The sequence below is a fragment of the Athene cunicularia genome (genome assembly GCF_003259725.1).
Source record: "Athene cunicularia isolate RWA chromosome 9 unlocalized genomic scaffold, athCun1 chr9_part1, whole genome shotgun sequence".
Classification (NCBI taxonomy): domain Eukaryota; kingdom Metazoa; phylum Chordata; class Aves; order Strigiformes; family Strigidae; genus Athene; species Athene cunicularia.
In genome coordinates, this window is record NW_020799110.1 from 6,473,859 (window position 1) to 6,495,586 (window position 21,728).

Below are 21,728 nucleotides of genomic sequence, written 5' to 3' on the forward strand. Positions count from 1 at the left end.
GGAGGGCAGCGGCGAGTGCGGGCGGCCTGGGGCGGGGCCGGCCGAGGTGGGCTGGGGCTGTGCCCAGGGCACCTGTGAGGCCCGCGGGCCTCTGGGGGCAGCTCCGCGGTTCAGCGCGGCTCTGGGCTCTTTGAGGCCGCTGGCAACCCCCTCTGGGCAGGGAGGAGGTCCGTGCCCGCCGGCACCTGCTGGCTCCTAAGGTGAGAGTAGCCGGTGATACCTAGTCTTGCCTCCGGCCACCTGCTAGTAAGGCAGCTTGACCACGCTTCTGGGTAGCTCCTCGGGAGGGAAAAGGGCAACACGGGAAGCTTTAAAATGTTGTTTCTATGCTTTAAAAAACACTTTAGCATGTGGATGTTTTGCGATCTTTGAGCTTTTCATAAGCTATTGGGAGGTTATTTATAAGTGTAATGCTGTAAGAGCATTCAGGTCTGCCTCAATCCTGTAGTGATGGTGTTCTGTCTTTTGCCCTTTTTTTTATAGGAGGGAAAACTGTCATGTTAATATCTTCTGTGTGCTGTTTGTTCTCTTCAGTATCTTGGTGCTCTCGGTGTGTAAGCTTAGTGACTAGTGTTATGTTAATTAGTATGTGGCTGTTAGAACAGGGGCTACTTTTTAAAAGGCACACAGAATGGAACCCTATAAATAAATAAATTGGAAAAGCCATAAAGGAAATCAATGCCCAGCCCAAAGTGTGAACCTGCCCCAAATATGCTATGAAGTTCTCTTAAGTGTGTGTTCTTAGGTAGAACAATAACAGCGTGACATCATATCAATGTCTCAGACTTTAAAAATAATCTGTAGGTTTCAAATTTAATGGTACCCTTGAGGGTTTGGAGTTTTTTTGGTCTGATTTTACATATAACTGTGTTAATGATTATTAACAATATGGTTTGAATCTTCCAAGATTATGCTTCCCTTCACCGTCTCTGCCAAAAAAAGAGTTAACTGTATATCAGTCCCCACTGCTATCTCTAAAACCTTCTGAACAGGTGATCCCTAAAGATTCTGGTTAAAGTTAGTTTCTCCTCTTGCTAGATCTCTGGGTTTTCTGAGATAAACTAGCTGAGTGACCAGGATTTACTGCTAGGAAACTTAGTTCTCTGGAGCCTGCACAGCTGTGTGTGACAAAATTGCAACTAAGGTGGCCATTCTGATAACTGAATATGCCTGGAATGATGGTAGATTTGTAGTGTTGGCTTACTGCTCATCACTGTCTTAGGAATTTACGTGATATATTATGAAGACACGAATCCTGTCCAAGAGTCTCAAACATGATCTAAACTCTAGAAGATAAATTCTTTTCTATATTGCTGTTATGTCAAAACACCTGTTGTTTTTTGTCTTCTGTTTTTTACTTTGCTATGTAAGTGAACAGGCATTTTGCACCTTGAAAAATAGTATGTGCCATTCTCTAAGGGTTTTGCTACCTCATGAGTCCTCTTTCAGACAATGTTTTAATGTATTATTTGGGTGGCTACTGTTTTAAAGGGGTGTTGACAGTCATGAGGAGAATTTTAGTTAAGTGATACAGAATATCAGAGATCAGATACAGTGGCTATTCTACTTCTGATATCACTGTGCAAATATTTAACTTTGTGTGAATGCTGAATCACAGGAAATGCATGCATCATACTTCACACACAGAGGAAAATGTACTGCATGTTGAGTAGGTGTCTTAGAACAGTTTTTCTAGTACAAGATTCAGGTAGCTACCTGTATAAAATGAGAGGAATTAGAATTCTGCCTTTCCAGTATGTGACAAGCTTGTTTGGTGGGCAGGGAGAGCACAGCTATCTATATTCTATCTGTGAGAAGACGGAAGGCCTCTATCTGGTGATGAATGGCTACTTCTATATTATGGTTAATATAGGACAGTAGACTAGATCATACAGATAGACGTATATATGTTTATTAACTTTGTAGAGACTCTTGTGTGTTTTGAGAAACCTAATTTTTCTTTGAGTAAACATTGCAAGTTTCACTCCTGGGTGGTCATTTTTATGTAACCACAGTAACTCTGGCCAGTTCACCTGAAAAATCAAATTTTGGCAAGATGCTTTCTGTACACTAGTTCTTCTGCTAATGTTTCCCTTTAACAATGCTAATCTTGGTCTCAAATCTAGTTTATATTGTTTATCACTGAAGCAAACAAGTGCTTTTAGTTTGTTGATGTTTTGTGGTGAAACTTGTCAAAACAAACACTAGAGTTAGTGTTTCCTTGCTGCTCAGGGTGAAGGACCCTCTCTGCAGCTTTCTGTGCCAATTAATAATTTCATGGTAGGCCGCCTGCTCAGAATTTTTTCTGTAACAGGTTTGTTGTAAGTCCTTTCTACCAACTGTGTGACTCCTAATGCTCCTCTTAGAACTACTCTATCAGTGTAAGTGGGATTTTAAATGAGTCTAAATGTTTTGCTTTTCAGAAGTCTGAAGTTTCTTCTGACTGCTTTAGTCATAGAACTATTATTCATGAGCTTTTTGCAACTGTAACTTAATTTACCACATCTATGTTCCAGCTGTTGAAGAAATAAGACACGGTCATGGCTGACAACAGTACCCTGGTGTCTGAAACCGGGAGGAGCCTCTTGGCTGATTCTTCTGTTCTTGATTCAAAAATTATAGAAACCTCCAAAGAGCATGTATTTCCTGGATCTATTTTGGATGTTGAAGGTAATGGGAGAAGCTTATTTTGAGACTACTGTGTTGTAATTACTGATTACTTCGTAGGTATTTAGTAACTTTGAAAAACCAAAAATGCTTTGATGTACTATGAAATTGTATTAGGGTAGCCAAAAGGGTGTTGCTCTAGTATCCTTTCACCAACAAAGGAACTGTCTTAATTTTTAACTCATCTTGTTACAAAAATTTTGATTATGACCATGAACTTAAATGAGTCTTCTGGCTGATGACTAGAAAGCTGATAGTTCCATTTGATGTTTCTGTGGAATAAATCATTCTAGGTGAGGTTTTGACACCATTGGAAACTACAGCTGCTCTGTTGTGTACAGCTAGACCTTAGAGATGAATAGTCCTGAGCTTGAACGTAAGTCAAGAACAAATCTTGAAATTAAAACCCAAGAAATAAGATATTTCTGTTTTCCTGCAATGCAGTAGCCAAAATCCAGCGACAGTCTTGTGGTGCAAATGATACGGAGGTGACACTTGTCCCTTCCTCCTAATATTTTGAAAGCTTATTAATACATAGAGGAAAAGAACAAGATATCTAACTTTAAGGTCTGATATTCCTTGGTGAAACTGAGCAGTTACTAGGAAGTAATGAACCTTGTCATCCAGGAAGCACAGAAACTAGAGAAGATACCAGGTGTCTATTTTTCCAGCAAGTCTTTTCTTCTAGCAGAATTAGGTACTTTTAAGTCAATAATTTTGTTGCTTTTCTTTGTTTTATTCTTTTTGCCCTTGCTGACTCTTCTTGCATGTTCTTGCTTTGACTATAAGGTCATGAACTGTACGGTCTTGTTTTACCATATGCCAGAAAGTTTAGGCTTTATGGTCAATTTGGTGTGCCTTAATTAAAGGACGGGCTTCTTGAGGTAACACTTACTTTTAGGCTTGTTCCTGATAATCAAGGTATCTTGAAAGGTTGCAATCTGCCTGTGTTCTGTGCCTTATTGATTAATTTAGACCTAACATGTTTTTTTTTTTATTAAAAGACAAATATCCTTGTTTCTCTATAAACAGAAGAAATGCCTCAAATAGAAACAAGAGTGGTTTTGGTTCAGGAAGCAGGGAAACATGAGGAGCTTCTGAAAGCCTTGGAGGTATGTGGATCTCGGGTAAAACGGTCCCTGGAATGAGATGGTATGCTTTTAGACTTCTAGTAGCCAATTTGGTTCTGTTCTTAATTTCTCCTCTTCTGCAGACCATTAAGATAATGGAAGTACCAGTTATAAAGATAAAGGAAACTAGTCCTGGTAAATCAGAAGAAAAACTAATAAAAAGTATTATTCATATGGTATGTCATGCAATTAAGCACGTGTGCTTGCATGCAGCATGTTGTACTTCACTGGGACGGAAATGTGCACATGCTTTAATTTATATTAATTGGGCATAATGGTCACTATATGCTAATGTTTCTGATGGTGTTACTTAAAGCTTGTCAAAATTGGCACTTTTACACTTTCTCAAATACAGAAGTAGTATCTCCAGCTCTTAATTAGTGGTGTTTTCTAACAGGGGAATAGAAATATCAATGGAGACATTCAACTGCATGCTTATATTCAGTCAACACATAAGTTTTTGCTATGAACTGACTTCATAATTGGTTAATTGACTTCTCTTTCACCTGAAAGCTGCATTTAAAATTAAGTATAAGAAGTGGTTCTCCATTTCTTGATGTGGAAAACCAGGAAAATAAAATTTGGAACTAACAATTGAGATTGGAACAGACAGAGTTTTTAGAGCCCTTAAAACATCAAGCAGTGAGCAAAATTGACTTCTGTTCTTTAGATCTTATGCAGCACAGAACTTGCTGTTGCAAGATGGATACTACTTTTTGGTAGAATCCAGAAATATTTTAACCTGACAGTCTGAAGTTTCATTTCTCTTTTGTGCTTAATTTGTTTTTTTCTATCTGTAGATATTTCCAAAACTATATATCTGTGTGAACTGATACATAAACTACTAAAGTAACTAGAGTTCTTATTCTTCAGAAGCAGTAATTGTTTTAAGACATTCTTTTAGGTGCAGTTCATAGCTATTCTTATGCTGGAGAACAGTACATCTCTTTCAGCTTTCACAAATCCTAAGAGTCTGTCTCTGGAATCTGAATCATACTTTTTATTTTCATGGTCCAAAATAAAAATCAGTTGAGTTTTGACACTGGTGTAAATATGTTGCCTGAATAATGCTTTCCCCTTCATCCAGGAAATTAAAGTGCCCTACATAAAGACAGACACGTTAGAAGAGCTTGGAGATTCTGATTCCCCAGAATTTGAGACTATCTTTGTTGTATCAGACTTCCAAGATGCTATCTTTAACAACCTCTGCAAAGCAGATTGCCGTGTCATTGGACCTCCAGTGGTACTGCACTGTGCTCAAAGAGGAGAGGTATGTGCCTTCTCATGAAATCAGTTGAGTAGTTTTCTGGTGCAATGAGTTCTAAATATTAAGTGCTCAAATAAAAACTATTTTGCCAGTCAATCATAAATAATAGCAAGAGAATTTGAATAAATCAAGTATCTAGTATCGTGTTAGACTATTGCATGTAGTGAGAAAGCACAGGGAGACAGTAGTAAGGCTACAACTACTGCAGTACTTAGTGGAGTTGTTGACCCACTAGTTGGGATTTTGCCATTAGGAAAGGCAGCATATAAATGATGCTCCAGCAGATTCTTTATATTTTCAGATCTTGTTGCATAGAAGGGTTGGATTGGGGAGGGGTGAAAAAAGCATGGAGCACTACCTGTGGAACTTGGGATACTCTAGTTACTTTATCAGAACACTGGCAGGTCTGGAGCTGAGCTGTAACTGAATGAACAGACTTAGACTAGTGTCTGAAGCATTTTGATACTAGGAGCAAGAGTACTGTATTAAAGATAATGCTAAAGCTCTAATGGAAGCAGTATGCTTTTGACTAATAAGCTTATTTTCTTACTTTCAGCCTTTACCTTTCTCCTGTCGTCCACTGTACTGTACAAGTATGTTGAACTTGGTACTGTGCTTCACAGGATTCAGAAAGAAAGATGAATTAGTAAGACTTTTTTTTTTCCTTTGGATTGGTAAAACGATTTTTTTTTTTTTCACGAAATACTCTTCTATGCTATCACCCACAGGGTTTAATATTCACTAGAGCTTGTATGTGGGGAATAAATTGTTCTTTTGTTTTCTTGCATGTCCAGAGGCAGCGATATTTGAGGATGGGAACAGAACTGTTCCTTGTCCAACTAATTCTGTCCATGCCATTTTTGGTCACTTTTTGTTGGGTGACACTAAACAGCTCTAAATCAGTAGGGCTTCAAGATTTGTAGACTGAGGTTTCAGATTAGGTGTTTATCCAATAGTGTTCTCTTACATGCACAGGTAGTAGTGTGGCCAAGTAAAGCTTTGTTGTTCTGTTCAGAGCATTTGCAGACATATTATCTTAATGCCATGCTTTCTTGCTGTTATGCTATCAGAACTTTAGTCTTGACCTATCTAGGTATGAAGTGGCTTGATACTGTAGCACTCTTCCATTTCAGTGATGCAGTTGGCACCTAATTTTCCTATTGGACACCAGGGAATAAACAACATGGTTCCACATCTTCATCTGGGGAAAAAAAAACAACAAACAACAAACCAAAACAAAAGCCATTGCCCAGTGTTAGGGGTAGTTAAGTTTGATCTGCTAGATTTAAATTGAACAAATTGTTATCTTGTGTAAATTCTGTCAATTACCCCTTCAGGTAGAAAATCAATGAGAAAAACATGCTTCAGATCTGTTATGTGTGAAAAGGTGAAGGCATTATGTGTGATGATCATGAGAGTACAGGTGGCTTGGGTAGTCTTTCTCAAGCTACACAGCAAGACTGTATTTTTTTTTTTTAATTAATAGTTCTTCTGCTCTATCAGCTTTATCTTCTCCTATAGATGTGAACAAATTGTTTTAAGAACACATTGGAGTATTTCTGTTCCTAGACATTTAATGTAAATTTCTGTAGCCTGCTTTATAAACTACTTTTGTTCTGTTCTTTCTCTGCACTGTACACTTCAAAAGATATACTGAAAACTTATTTAATCTTTATTTTTCAGGTTAAGCTTGTGACCTTGGTTCATCATATGGGTGGAATCATTCGAAAGGACTTTAGCTCAAAAGTTACACATCTGGTGGCTAACTCAACACATGGAGACAAATTCAGAGTATGTAAGCTTGAGTTGGTGCTTCCTGGAAACTTTCAGAATTTGGCTCTTGTAGACTAAGTTTGTAAATTATAGATCAGCCCTAAGTTGCTCGTTTTGTTTCCTGTATTAACAATGACTTGTAAGGATAAGTTCAATCTTCATCTGGAGTTGAGCTTTGACATATTTTTGTCTCTGAAGATGTAAATAATTGCCTGAATGTAGAAATTTTGAACCAGAATTTTTAACTACTGAAGTACTGACATTATCAGTACTTAAAACACTTAAGACACTGATGAACACTTGTTCATCAGTGAACAAGTGTTTATGTATCAACATGCCTGCTTTTTTGACTGTCCAAACAAACTTTGAGATAACTTGTAAAAGACTTTTAGTACTGTATTTGTGTGCATCTTCTTTTAAAAATTATTTTTAACTTGTTATGTATAAGTTTTCAATTCTTTCTTTACATATGAATATATGCTTTTTTTTTTTCTAACAACACTGAAAGGGAATCCTTCAGGACATGAATATCCAGTTGACAAGTAATTACAAATTTATAGGGGTTTTTTGTACCATGGAGTATGACATAGCAATGCCTATGTCCCTTGACTTGCCCTTGTTTGAGTTGTTGGTAGGCTGTTGCTTTTTTTCCTAGTCTGTCTTTCTAATCTTCCAGTTGGAAGAGAAGACCTATTCTCTAGCTCTGTTCAAGCAGTCCTTTCTGCTAACTCAAATGGAAAAAGTAGGAAAACTATAATCTCTCTCAAGCAGTCATAGAATTTACTTTTGGAATAGTCTCTTTCTCTTTGGTAAAAGCAGGCTGGGATGTATGTCTTCATACAAAGTATCAAAAGCAGAAAAAATATCCTATATTCCACTGGAAAAGAGATTTGGCTTTGTGTTTTTGAGAGTGATGAAAGATATCGGACTAACAAAATGGTGCCCTTCAGAGTAAGTGTCAAAATAGTTATTGATCTGATCTCCTAGTCACTCAAGTATTAACACATTCTAACTCTTGTGAGTTACAGTTGGACATGATTCCTGAAGAAATATGTTCCCTTTTTGCAGTATTTGTCTTGAAATGTAAAAGCAAGGTTATGAATTTTTCTTGTCAGGGGAAAGACTTAATGGAAATACTTACTTGCTACAATTTGTACTTTTCCTGTTTTGTAGATTGCTGTAAGTCTTGGTACACCTATTTTGAAAGCTGAGTGGATTTATAACGCTTGGGAGAAAAGGAATGAAATGTAGGTGTTTATTTTCCTTCAGCTTTAACCTTGCATCCTGCTCACCTGTAGTATGGTGAGCTTCTGTTTAAATAGTGATGTAGCACAGATTTAGTGACCTTTTGGTGCACTCTTTTTTTTTTTTTTTTTTTTTTTTTTGTGCAGCTGATGATGACTTCAGAAGTCAGTTCAAGGTTCCTCCTTTCCAGGATTGCATGTTAAGTTTCCTTGGATTCTCTGATGATGAGAAAGCTAACATGGAAGAAATGACGGAAATGCAAGGTTATTGTTTATGGAAGATGACCTGTGGAAAGAATGGGGTTTATAGCAGATAGATACTGCACTGAAGCTGAAATACTAGATTGTGAATCCTGAAGTATTAATGAAGACTCTTCAACTTAGAGAGCTATAAATTGATTTTTAGATCTTGGTGTGTGCATTAGTTCTGGTAGCTGTTGAAGACTTCCAACTTCCTAGGCTGATTGAAACTAGACAATTTAAAGAAGTAATTATAGAATACTTGATATCCTGGAAAACTTGCTGCATAATACGTATATTCTGCTTCAGTTTTCATAATCAGTTTTGTGGTGTGTGTCTTCACATAATACACAGAAAGTAGCTGCAGTGTTTACAGCTTTGATGTGAATCATCGCTGGTAGAGCACTTGATTGGAAGTGTTCCATTTTTCATCAGTGTAGTACTACATTAATAATCATATTGACAGTAATGATGTAACAGGTAGCTTACAAGTTTCCAGCCTTGTATTGCTAGAGCTGTGTGTGTCAGAATGATAGACATGGGAATGGAGCAAGCTTGTAACAGCAAGGCTTCTTCAAAAGAGATGAAAGTTGGCTGGGTTTGTGTGGCTTCTGGTGTGGCTTTTGCTTCCCTTCTTTCCCCTGACCCATTTACCTAATGCTACTTAAAGGATTGTGACATGCACAGGTTTTAGCTTGTGGATGTCTTCAGGGTGAGTATTCCTGGCTTGCTGTTCTAAGAAACAAGAGAAGCTTTCCAGAATAATATTGCATTTATTGCCAGACATGTTCTAAATGCTCTCTGAACTCTGTGTACTCTTGACTTTTCAATGTGTACATTACTACTGCATGCTACATCCTCTGTTTCCTAAAAGTTGTGCACTGCTGGTAATGTCAACTGAAGAGTTCATCTCTCTTTGCCTCTTCTTTCAGTAATGGCAGATGCCACAGAACTGTCAAGTTATAATATTCTTTAGTCTTGCTAATTTGCCTTTTTTTATCTAGGAGGACATTATTTACCCGTTGGTGATGAAAGGTGTACACACCTAGTGGTTGAAGAAAGTACAGTAAAAGATCTTCCATTTGAACCTTTAAAAAAACTTTACGTTGTAAAGCAAGAGGTTAGTGCCAACAAATTCTTGACAGAATATTGCTATGTAACACTTGGTATGTGGGATATGTTTTTTTTCAGAATGAGCCACGTTTGCATTTAGTTTGCAAACTGCGTTACTATTATATATAGTTTTGTGGGTTTTTTTGTTTTTTTTTTTTTTTTTTTTTTTAAACTTAGCCCTGTAACGTGTTCTTAATGTGTGTTTTCTTTTTTTCCTTTAGTGGTTCTGGGGAAGCATTCAAATGGATGCCAGAGCTGGAGAGTCCATGTATTTATATGAGAAGGTATGTTGATCAATCTTACATAATGCTCACATATATTTGGTGGTAAAAATTAGCATGGGGACAGAGATCAAATATTTTAAAGCAGCGTTTAAGTTCCAGATAATCCATTCTAAACTATACACATAGAATACTAGTTTGGAATTCTTTTTCTGCTTCCCAAAGGTTGAACTTATTTTTTTAGTCAAACAAAATACTAGTGTGGTTTCCAGTTTTGTGTTTTTCTATTTTTTTTTTAAAAAAAAGGTCTCACCCATTTTCCCTTGGATTCCCTAAGAAGACTTGTGTTGTGTGTTGATCTCTACAATTAGCATACCTTTGCACTGACTTGGGCTGGATACAGTGGATAAAAACACTAAACTAAACCTTCTTTTACTCCAGTCAGAGAGTCCTGGCCTCAAGAAGTCTGTGTCGCTTCTTTCTCTGAGTACTCCAAACAGCAATCGTAAAAGACGTCGTTTGAAAGAAACTCTTGCACAACTGACCAGAGAAACAGATATGTCGCCGTTCCCTCCTCGGAAACGCCCATCAGCTGAACATTCGCTTTCTGTTGGGTCCTTGCTGGATATTTCTAACACTCCAGAGTCGAGCACTACCACTGGAGGTAGAGCTAAAAACTTTCATTCAGACGCACTTGCAATGTTTAAGAGCTCTCTGCATCCAAATGGTAACAGTAGTGGTAGGGAAGTCTTACAGGCTTTGCTACACATTTCCCAACTAATTCCAGGCTTTCTCCTTTTCAAAGTATGCAGAAAGCAGAAGTGAAATGAAGAGTTCAGACAGAGACTAGGCTGCCTCTTGTCATTGCAATAAGCATATTCATACCCAAATGAAAGCAAGGAAGAGACAGAGCTGATAAATATGAAGTACAGTACAGTGTTACTCCAAAATACTTCAAATTCTGTGCTGAAAATCGGCAGCAGATAAGCAACATCGTTAACAGTAAATCATCTAAAAGCTTCTCCTGTAGGATACTTGGAGAAAGGAGAACAAAGATTCTTTTCTAAAGGCATTAAAGGGAAAATTCCTCCAAAGCCCACTCCTCCTAGGTCTTTGAAGAGTTCTGTTGAGGTAATGCTATTTGTGCCGGCAAACTGTCATGTCTAAAACTTCAGAAGAATATAAATTGCTAACTGTTGATTGGTTAATTGGCAAAGAGCTTTTAATGTCTCTGCTCTTTGGCTCTTGTGGAAGAGAGGAAACTGCAAAATTGTGGATTAAAGGTAATAGCTGAGTTGTTTTTTTTTTTTTTTTTAAAAAAAAAGCAGCCCCAGTTTCATCATATAAAGCAGGTATCTGGAGTTAATAATGCAGTTAAAAACGCCCTGTATATAAGCCAAATAAGTATCTCGGTGAGTCACAACCTCACAGACCAGCTTTCTTAGATCATGCTAGCATTCTTGTAATTCCTGGTGTGGAAGTTTCCGATGTCAGCAGACAATTTCAGAAAAAGTCCATTTTGAAAACAACAGGTAAGGTATTTATTTCATAGTAACTATGACAGTAAGGAACTTTGACATCGGAATGAGTGAGTATGGGTCTCTGAGGTCCAATACGTGAGCAGGTATCTAAAATGAATGGACTGTTCCAGGTCCACCTTGGCATAGCTTTGAGAAATGGCTTTCTTGTGTCTTCTCCACACTGCCCCCCCACCCCCATAGGATGAAATGTAAATGTTACATGCAAGGACTGATTTTAATAAATGGTTTTGAGCTACATACCTAATACAAGGATGGTAGGCAGCTGAAAGATAGTTGTTTATATGGTGAAGTGAAAGTAGAAAAGTACTTTTTACATAGTGTATGTATAATGTTCAGCACCTAATCCTCATTTCCTACTAAACATAATAGGGTTAAGTTATTGAACCTGCCCATAAATGGCTTACTAGTTTCAGACTATTATTTTGAGGAATATTATATTACTGTTATTTTATAATTAGGCTGTAATAAAGAAAGCCATTTTCTGGGAAGAGCTCTTGTAACTACAGAATAACTTACAGAATAGCCTTTTTTTAAAAAAAGCTATCTTCCCTTAAAAATTCTGAAGGTGTTTGTTTTTTTTTTAACCTGTCTTTAAGGGTGACCCTTTTTTTTAGGGAGTCTATTGTAATAAAGCTCTGTTTTCTTTTGGGAATATATCTTCACCAGAAACACCAAAATCCTGTGCAAGGCCTTCCAAAAACTCAACTCCTCTTCCACTAAAGCAGTCTGCAAGATGGCAGGTTGCAAAGGAATTGTATCAGACTGAAAGTAACTATGTTGATATTCTAACAACAATCATTCAGGTAAGCTGGTTTTAAAGCAAGTACAGGTCAATTGCAATAAGATACCTAGTGTTTACATCAATAATTATTTTCAAACTGTGCTCTGCAGGCTTTTGAGGTCTTGGGTGCATCAAAGGTTCATAAAAAGATGATAATGTAGAAGTCTCATGTAATTTTACCAACATATAAAAATGTTTAATGTCTATTAATAATAAAGGCTGGAAAACACAATTTCTAGTCTGGGTTCTGTGGTGGAATTGCAGTTTGTATGAAAATTCAAAGCTTTAGGAAAATAGGATCTTAATGACTCAGATTTTTACGATGTTAGTGAATAGAGAGACATGGCAGGGGAAAAAAACTTTCTTTAATTATTCCAAGAGCAGAATAGCAAACAGCTTACAGGAAGAGCTTTATTTCTAGGAAGTTTATTTCCATTGCAGCTGATTATCTACTTAAAGAATGAGCTAAGATCTTTGAGTAGAAAAGTAGGTGAAAGGGGGTTGTGGCGTAGTGATGTATCGAACTCAGTGTATGTGTCTTAAAACCACTCCTCCATAACCCACTCTTGCTAAATGGGAGTGTCTCAAGATTGTGACAGCATGAAAGTATGATCTGGAAAGAAAATGCTGTTGCTTTTATAACTATTTCTAACACAGTGTGTGGTGGTTGGGAGGGCATTAACTTTTTTTGTCTAATTCATCAGTTATTTCAAGTTCCGTTGGAGAAGGAAGGACAACTTGGAGGACCTATCCTTGCACAGGAAGAGATTAAGACTATATTTGGCAGCATTCCAGATATTCTTGATGTGCATACTAAAATAAAGGCAAGCTACAACTTCTCCCCTGCAGGGGAAGCTTTGATACAGACTTTGATTCTTTTCTGCATGCTTTAAATGGTATCTGCGGGATAGGTGTAGATTCATCCTGGTGCTGTTGCATACTGTTCAAATTATGGAATTATTTGTAAATCTAATGTAGGCTTTAAGCTTTAACACTTGTTTATAAATATGTGAAATCTGAGTATTGTGTATGTAACTAATATTGCCATTCAAGAGCTGGCTTCTCCTTTTCCTATTTTACTACATCTTCCTGTAGGTGTCTTTCTGTAATTGATACAAAACTGGTCAAAAGGGCTGGTAGTGTCAAATGGTAATTTAACTCTCACAAATGTTTATAACATACTTTTTTCTATTAAAGCAGTAAGTGAGAACTTAGAAGTATAGTTAAAGCTATGGAATAAAACAAAAAAAAGTGTTTCCTAAAGTGGACTTTAGACGTGTTCATATAAGGACACTTCTATCATTTGGTAGGAAAAACTAATCCCTCCTTAAATGACTGTGAACCAGTTGTCAGAAACTGCTAGCTCATAAAACTGGCTTGTGCTTCAACCTCTGAACCAGCTGACTGGGTACTGAGTCCTAATAAGAGCTGATCAGAATTTCCTATGAGATTGTGTTCTTGAGGCTTCCTTTATTTTATATTTTGATTTAGATAGCAAGCACTCTCTGAAGTCATCTCTGGGTCTCACAATAGACTATGATGCAAGTCTTCCTCAAATGTGAAGTCATAAGAATCTCCTTCAAATGATGGCATATGTCTGTTCCTGTGTGCATTTCTCAGTAGGCTTTTAAAACAGAGGGACTTGCAGATTGCCTGTAACCCAGTGGTTTGGTTTTTCGGTTTGCTTTTTTTCCCAGTTTTGCTGGGATCCAGTCTAGTTAATCATCACAGGTATTGATATATGCCCACTGAGATGAAAGCAGAGTGTGTGTGTGTGTCCATGTGTCAGCTAGGATTCACCTGCAGCATGTGGTGTAGGCAAAGCTGCTTAGACGTAGTGGTTGTGTTTTCCTTCATCTTTGAATTAATAGTGGCAGCAACAAACTAATATTAATAGTGAATCCTTTTCACCTAAGGTGAATCCTGAACCTTCAGCTGTGCCCTCTTGTCCTTGTTATTAGCTGACAGTGAATAAGCTTGATCCTTATCAAGCTGATAAAGGCTTAACAGCTTGGTCTCACTTTAATTGACACCCTGGTGCAGCAAGTGAGGGAAAGCTATGCTAGTTCTATTTGAATCCTATCTTATGGACTTGAGTCCTATAATAGTTGTGGACTCTTCATTAGTTGGCTTAATTGTGTATACTTTTTTTAATAATCTGTTGGGATATGTTCTGTAGTGTGTTTGGACAGCAGTGTCATCTTGTTACGGAGTTGGCTAGTGCTGATCTAAAACTATATTCAGTAAGGCAGAGGTCTCTTGCTTTCAGCTCTCAGTAGATGAAGGGGCTTAATGTGACATTGTACAGCTTTCAGGATTGCCTCTTGTCAGCATGGACACACAGAGCTAATTATACGTATTTGGCAGAACACTGATTCCCATCTTATAGCTTTATGTAGTTCATTCTCATCTTATTTTCTTCTCCCCCATCCCTGCATGTATTCTAGGAAGACCTGGAAGATCTTATGATGAATTGGACTGAAAGCAAAAGCATTGGTGATATTATTCTTAAATATGTAAGTTTCTGCTGTTTTGGGTTTTTTTTTTTGAGTTATGAGCTATTATCTTGCCTTACAAATAATCTGTTCGTAGGAGCTAGCAAACACAAGCAAAGCGCTATTGAGTGAGAGAGAATATTAACTTGGATCATTGTATTTTCTGTTTAGACTTTTCAGTTGAGTTAGATTATATACTTTGTACAGGTAATCCATGTCAAGTTTAAGTGGATGTATCTGTCCGCTTGTATGCGGGGGTAAAATTCCAAATAGATGTTTGAGAACTGTAATTTGTAACACTACAGAGATGCCTTTTTAGTCAGACATTAAAAGGGGCTCCTCCTGTAACCTTAGCTATCTGTGGTCTCTGATCAGTGGTAAATAACTAGGAAAATAACTCTTCATTGAAGCTTCTTGTGTTCTTCATTCAATACTCGAAATGTGGAAGTGAATAAAGACTCCTTGTTTTCCCAAGTACAGAATGTGCAGAACAGGAAAGCAATGTCTGGGACTGCACTGCATTTTAAAATAAGTAGTCTGATAGGTGTCTTGTGCTTTTGCTGACCTGATCATTTTGAGGCGAATAGTGTTTGGCATTCTGAAATTGTCAGTCTAAGGTTCTGGTGGTTTAGTGTCTTCTAAAGGTGTTTGTAGTAACTGGAGAAAACACCTGTCTGCCTGTCTGAAATTTCCAAAATTCTCACTAAAAGCATCTTGCTAGGTGAGAATCTGCCTTCTACTTGAGCTGCTTGGCACTTTCTAAGATTGTCACATGTGTACTTGATGTTTCTGAAAGCAGTCTGCATTTAATCAGCAGCATTGAATCTTGGGCATCTGGCATGCAAAAATGTCTTAACTTGTTCTGTGAACATGCATGGGTTTACAACACATTTTTTATTATTCTTTATTGAAATGTGCCTTTGAGCAGCTTTGTATGGCTCGGGGCATATGAACATATGTACAATGCTACATAATATGTAAAGCAGAGTTGTAACAGTTGTTTCTTTCAGTCAAAAGACTTGTTGAAAACATACCCTCCATTTGTGAATTTCTTCGAAATGAGCAAGGAGACTATTACTAGATGCGAAAAGCAGAAGCCAAGGTTTCATGCCTTCCTAAAGGTAAGTGTCTGCAGAACTAAGTATTTGGTAGAACATGGAGGTCATTACCAAGTAAACTACTTAATGCAATAAGTGGAGGAATGTGGAATTTTGGAGGCTTGGAGGAATGTGAACATCTCTTGGTGAGACAAATAGGAAGGATTTGGACGTGAATCCCTCAAGCTCCTTGTAAGACTCTCTCATAAGATGTCCAAGTTCCTCCTCTGTTATCCAGCTTTTAAGGTAGTTTCATTATATGCATTTGTTGCTGGAAAAAGTACATTCTGATTTACTTTTTCCCAAATACATGTCTTCTATTTTCTCTAAAGATAGCTAGAGCTGCTGCTTTTTAGTGGTCTCCCTCCCTGTGTATTTCTGAAATAGCTTTTAACTCTCTTTCAGCAGCTATAAGTTTCCAGGCAGGTAGAATCTCTCAACATTCTTGTGACTAATGAATAGGAGCATAGCAGTGGAGATGTAAGAGGAATATGATCTTCAAAGAAAGAGTTATCTGAAGATGAGTCTTAAGACTCTTGAGCTCTTCAGATAAAGGTATATAGCTGATTATAGTGCAGCATAGCTTTAACTCTTCTATACCCAACAAGTGTCTCTCAAGTAGTGGAGTAATCACACTAATAGATTTCAGCTTTATGTTTTCTGAGGTACCAGGAATTATATCCAAGTAAGATGGGAAAATGAATAAGAGAACAGGCCATCCCCTGTCCCACTCCGAAATTACCATCTGAAACAAGAACTGAGGGGTTGATAATAAAGTTTAAAATTAGACATTCTGAGAACGTAAATCACATGGTAAATTCTGTGCAGATTTAAATATAATGTTTTTTAACCTGATCTGTTAATGACCAAGTATCTGTGGTAAACAATCCTCAAACTTCAATGCTAGTTTCAAGGAAGACAATTTTTCTCCTAGTTTGTAACTTTGGTGCTTGTGTGTGTGTGTGTGTGTGTGTGTAAAAAGTAAGGATTGTTTCCTTTCTTCCCTTTCTTTTCCCCAGATAAACCAAGCTAAACCTGAATGTGGCCGCCAAAGCCTAGCTGAACTCCTTATCCGTCCTGTTCAAAGGCTGCCTAGTGTTGCTCTACTACTAAATGGTAAGCTAGCGAAAATTTTTGTATTAGTTTGTCTGTGAAGGTGCTAAACCAAAGATAAAGTCTGTTTTTTGTCATAATTAGCAACAGCTTTTCTTATATAAACTAAGCCTGATCCTGGGAGTTAATCATGTTTAATGGCAGTCAGCAAGACCAATTACTGAAGAAAGCATACTTCTGGTTGAATTTCACTTGTTGATATATTTGTCTGCAGGATACAAGTAGAGGAAAAGTTTGCTCTGGCAACAATTGTGTCTCTTCAAATACAAATATAATTGAGATTCAAGTGCAGCTAGCATAAACTAGAGAGCAATTCGTATTGACAAGGCTTTACAGCTTCATACATTCCACCTGGTATCAACCACTTGCTGTAATAATGATTATGTTAAAAAAGTAATATAAACCCCCCCCCCCCCTTTGTTTTGGTTAGAAAAAGACTTCTGTGCTTGTCTATGCACTTCAACAAAACCAGCATGTGGTCTTGTTGATTTCTGAATAGTTTGAGGCTTTGGTTTTGTATTGTAGGTGGGTTTTTTTTAATGATATGCATAGACAATTGGTGCTCAGCCTACTTCCCTGCTTAGTCAAGGCTATTTTGACTCCAGAAAGCTGTGATTTCAGTCATATCCGATTTACAGTTTAAACTTGAATTTTTCATATGTCTGGCACTTGTAATGTGTGTGTGTGGTTTGAGTTTTTTCTTTAATTGCAGATATTAAGAAGCATACAGCAGAAGAGAACCCAGATAAAGTAACTTTAGAAAGAGCTATTGAATCGTTAAAGGAAGTGATGACGTAAGTGATGCTTATTGTATGAAACATACTGCTACGCTTTTAGAATATCTGTTCCTTCTAAATTTCTCTTAGCGTGTTGTTGCCATAATCTTACTATCCATGTAGATATACATAATTGTATGTGTTCTTCAGTCTCCCTTTGGCCAGTGGTGTCACTTTGGCAATCTGTGCCAGAGCTCTTGAAGGAGTCTGTGGTGTTGTTACCTAGCACTTCTACCCGAACCTCTGCTAACTCCCTGCCTCACCCTGAAGTGGAACCTCCCAAGTCTACTCTTCTGTTCCAACTCTTATTTCTGTCTGTTCCATCCAGAACAGAAGAGATGTGTTGTCTTTAAATCTTACTTGTATGCATGTATTCACTGAAGGGACACACTATTGTTGGAAGATTAGTTTCTCTTCTGGTCCTGTATTAGCTATTCTTGGCACCATTCCATGAGTTAATTAGCTTAAAGCTGGAGCTTTTTAGATTGTAAGTCTCACCTCTTTTGAAGTGTAGCATGTCTCCAGCAATATGACCTCCTATATTAATTGTGTAAATGTTTGTCCAACTTTAACAACACCAACAACTTTTAATTTGTAATTATTCTTATATCTGTTTCTTGGTGAGCTGCAGTCCTGACTTGGGGGATAAAATGCAGGCTGTAAAACATTGCTTTGCGTTGGTCTCTAGTTCAGAATCTTACAGGGTGAGGGAGTGGCATTATTTATTAACTGGATGGTATGTCAAATACTGATAACATGACAAGAATATTCTGGATCTGAAGTTTCCTATGTTCTTAGCATGTGGTATTTAGATACTTCAGTAAGCAAGTGTGGTTGATTTTACATTTTCTAGTGCTGCTGTGTAAACTATATCTCTGAATGTTTAGCTTAATTATTTTGATGTGTTAAATGCTGTGCATTCATTATACTGTTGCTTGATACTGAAGATAAATCTAATATCCTTCCCTCAGACATATTAATGAAGACAAAAGAAAAACAGAGGCACAAAGGCAGTTCTTTGATGTTGTCTATGAAGTTGATGGATGTCCAGTAAGTAATTTCTCTGAAGTGGCAGACCTGTAAAATGACTGTGCAGTAGTTTTTGCAAAAGAAGTAAGCATGTGAGGTTAAAATGCAATGGTGCTGGTTTAAACAGATTTCCAGTGTTAAGCTGTAAGCAAGCAGTAATCCAGCCCTTGAACTAAATGCCTAATGAGCTTTTTGCTTCTATCACTTAGGCCAATCTCTTGTCCTCTCACCGAAGCTTAGTTCAGCGTTTGGAAACGGTAGCGCTTGGTGATGACCTCTGTGACAGGGGAGAACAGGTCACGCTCTTTCTGTTCAATGACTGCCTAGAGGTAAGATGGCTATATAAGTACATCTCATGAACTGAATAATAAAAGGTTTGACACTACATATGAATATAAGCAAGTAAAATTTAAAAACTTTGAAACAGAATTCTTAGTCATGGGGAGCTGATAGCTCAGTGCTGATGTGTTGGCTTATACAATAGCTAATGGAAAGGCAACAAGTAGTTGAATCATCAAGAGGTGTTAATGTAGCCTTTAATGTCTTGCAACCAGATCAAATTTAAAAGCAGCATTTTAAGAAATAAATGTTTATCTGAATAGCACTTTGAGTAGTACCAATGTGCTTGAGTTCTTGGCTCAGCAGGATGTTTGCCCTTTTAAAGTTTAGTCATATTTAATGTGAGTAAATAGGGGGTCTCTAGGGTAGATCTGTCTGTGCTTAGACTACCAAAAAAAAAAAAATAATCAGATATTAAATGCCTTAGACTAACAGTATGTTAGGAAGAACTAGGAGGGGAAAAGTAATATAACTGGGTTTTGGAGACTTATGTGGAGAAACTGAGGTTTCAAAGGACACTTTGTGAAAGTACTCGTTACTGTCTACAACAGTAAAGAACATTGTCTTCACGGAAGACCAACTCCTAAAATAATCCAAAACTAGTGTTGTCTTAAGCAGCACTTAGAGACTAAAGCCTATTGTTGTGACTAGTGATGAACTCTTCCTGGGAGTCAGGTCGACTCATCTTCATCACTTGTAAAGGAGGGAAAAGCTTCTTGGCTTATCTCTTGTACAAGATAAAAGCAACTCAAAATACTTTACTTAGGCATGTAAGATACCTATATGATAACATAAAGTAAAAACTGACTGACCAGCCACCACTGCAAAACCCACTCAGTGCCTGCACACCCAAGAAACAGCAAGTGATACTTCTAGAATATGACACACCATAGACTAAGTTGGCTCATGCATATAGGTGTTGTCTTTTCTGTTTAAATCTAGACTACCTTGTGGTGGGTTTCAAAGGGCCCTTGCTTTTTGTGCAGGGTAGAATTGAGGTCTGCAATGCAAAATTACTTCCCCTCGTGTCTTTTTAAACATAACATATTTTATTTTACTTTTGAGGTGAGTGTATTGATGCTAAGTAACAAATATTGCTGGGCCACTTGAACTGTAGACAGTGAATAGTGAGATAAGTGAGTTCCTTAAAGACTTATGTGGTAAACAGTGAAACACTCTTGAGTATTTTTCTGTAGAAAGACTTCCTGTATACTAGAAGGTAAAAGAATAGAAGAGAGACAAATAGATGGCAATAGACCTTTTAACTTTAACCTCTTTGTCTTCAATTTCACTGCAGATTGCCAGGAAACGGCATAAAGTTATTGGTGTTTTCAAGAGCCCGCATGGCCACACAAGGCCTCCTGCATCTCTCAAGCATGTTGTTCTCATGCCCCTCTCCCAGATCAAGAAAGTCCTAGACATCAGGGAGACAGAAGGTCTGTATGCTTTGAAGTGCTGTGGTAGCTAATGAAAGTTGTGGTTCAGAGTATAAAGGGCTGCTGTTGTGGGACAGAGTGCTAAGGTATGTTTGTTGTATGGTATGCTAGGTATGTGATTTTTAGTATAAGCTTCTCTTAGAAGCTGTGTATGAGCTTGAGAATTCCTTGCACTGAGACCTCTTGGTTTTTCAAGGATCTCTGCAGGATGCTGAATTTAACAGAACTACTAAATAGCATTAGCATAAGCTAACCAAATGGCAGTGTGAGTTAAACAGAGGGGTATGCTTGACAGCTCTGGATTTACAAACCCACAAAAAAAACCCCCAAACCTCGGTCCAAAGCATTAGACTGGCCAGAGACAAGTGATGTTGCTGTGAAATCAAATCTTCGTTTATCTGGTGATGATGCTGTTCAGGAAGAGCAGTGCTTAGCATCTTAAAAGAAAGATTTAGATGACTTAATTTCTGCGGCTGCTTTGCCATGCTGAGACTGTAGGGGTTTCACTGAAGTGATGCATTTCAACAGCAGCAGAAGTCATGCTACAGTACTGTTCTAGCCTTGATAGTGACTTCTAAAGAAGTCTAGTCAGACTAGTTTCTAGATCTATACTGTAGAAAGATAGATTTGATATTTCGCTGTGGGTGATGGTATGCACATCATACTTGTTCTGCTTTATGTTCTCTGAAGCACCTGAACATAGAAACCCAATAAAAAATAGAAATGGCAAAGAGGATAGGTAGTGAATGTGATGCATATGGGTTTCTCTCAAGAATTCTCTTCAAATTTCTGTGCAACACATAAGTTTACTTTGTGACTTGGATGATGGGAGCCATTTGTAGGCATCCCATTTCATATCTGCCAAGAACTTTAGTATGCAAATCTTGGGAGAGGTCAGCTACTCTTTCTTATATACATTCCCTTCCAGGACTGCTTTTCCAGTGCTGCTTTTCTGAATTGTCAAGGGGTTATTTTTCTTTCTCTCTTAACCGTTTAGCATGCTTCAGCTGGGTCTGTTATAAAGGCATACCAGCAATGGGTTAATTTTCTGCAATCAAGTGAGTCATTTTGGCCAAGTTTAAGCAGTAAAACTAGCATAACTTAACTAATGTGTTATATATAGTACTGATGTCTTTGTTACTTTTTCCTGCTTTACAGAATAGGGTAAATAATATTTTCCTTGGTCTCTATGAATAAAGAAATGATCTGTCCAACATTTTATGAGTTAGAGAATGAAATTGATACTTAGTGCTATATCCAGTAAAGACCAACTAGTCTGCAGACTATGGTATACAGATTATTTGGTGAATAAACTGTTGCATGAACAGCTGATTGCAGCTGTTGATGAAGGATATGGACAGAACTTGGTGCTCTTGCAAGTGATGCAACAGCTATTGTGTAAATAGAGATAAAATCCTTGCACCAAATCATACTGTCCCTAACTCTAGCAGATGGAACATTAGCTC

General features: G+C 37.6%; 1 protein-coding gene across 1 annotated transcript in view; it reads left to right on the forward strand.

The window, feature by feature from the left end:
• ECT2 (epithelial cell transforming 2) overlaps positions 1–21,728 on the forward strand; it is a 34,145-nt gene that overhangs the window by 4,250 nt on the left and 8,167 nt on the right. The window contains exons 3-21 of the mRNA XM_026855238.1: positions 2,517–2,670; positions 3,700–3,779; positions 4,885–5,067; positions 5,621–5,710; positions 6,748–6,855; positions 8,011–8,084; positions 8,179–8,345; positions 9,326–9,441; positions 9,656–9,718; positions 10,097–10,319; positions 11,863–11,999; positions 12,682–12,801; positions 14,425–14,493; positions 15,483–15,593; positions 16,589–16,685; positions 17,395–17,476; positions 18,430–18,508; positions 18,697–18,816; positions 20,124–20,262. Coding sequence (XP_026711039.1) covers positions 2,541–2,670; positions 3,700–3,779; positions 4,885–5,067; positions 5,621–5,710; positions 6,748–6,855; positions 8,011–8,084; positions 8,179–8,345; positions 9,326–9,441; positions 9,656–9,718; positions 10,097–10,319; positions 11,863–11,999; positions 12,682–12,801; positions 14,425–14,493; positions 15,483–15,593; positions 16,589–16,685; positions 17,395–17,476; positions 18,430–18,508; positions 18,697–18,816; positions 20,124–20,262 — 2,188 coding nt within the window. The 5' untranslated portion in view covers positions 2,517–2,540. The remainder of the gene's footprint in view (positions 1–2,516; positions 2,671–3,699; positions 3,780–4,884; positions 5,068–5,620; positions 5,711–6,747; positions 6,856–8,010; positions 8,085–8,178; positions 8,346–9,325; positions 9,442–9,655; positions 9,719–10,096; positions 10,320–11,862; positions 12,000–12,681; positions 12,802–14,424; positions 14,494–15,482; positions 15,594–16,588; positions 16,686–17,394; positions 17,477–18,429; positions 18,509–18,696; positions 18,817–20,123; positions 20,263–21,728) is intronic.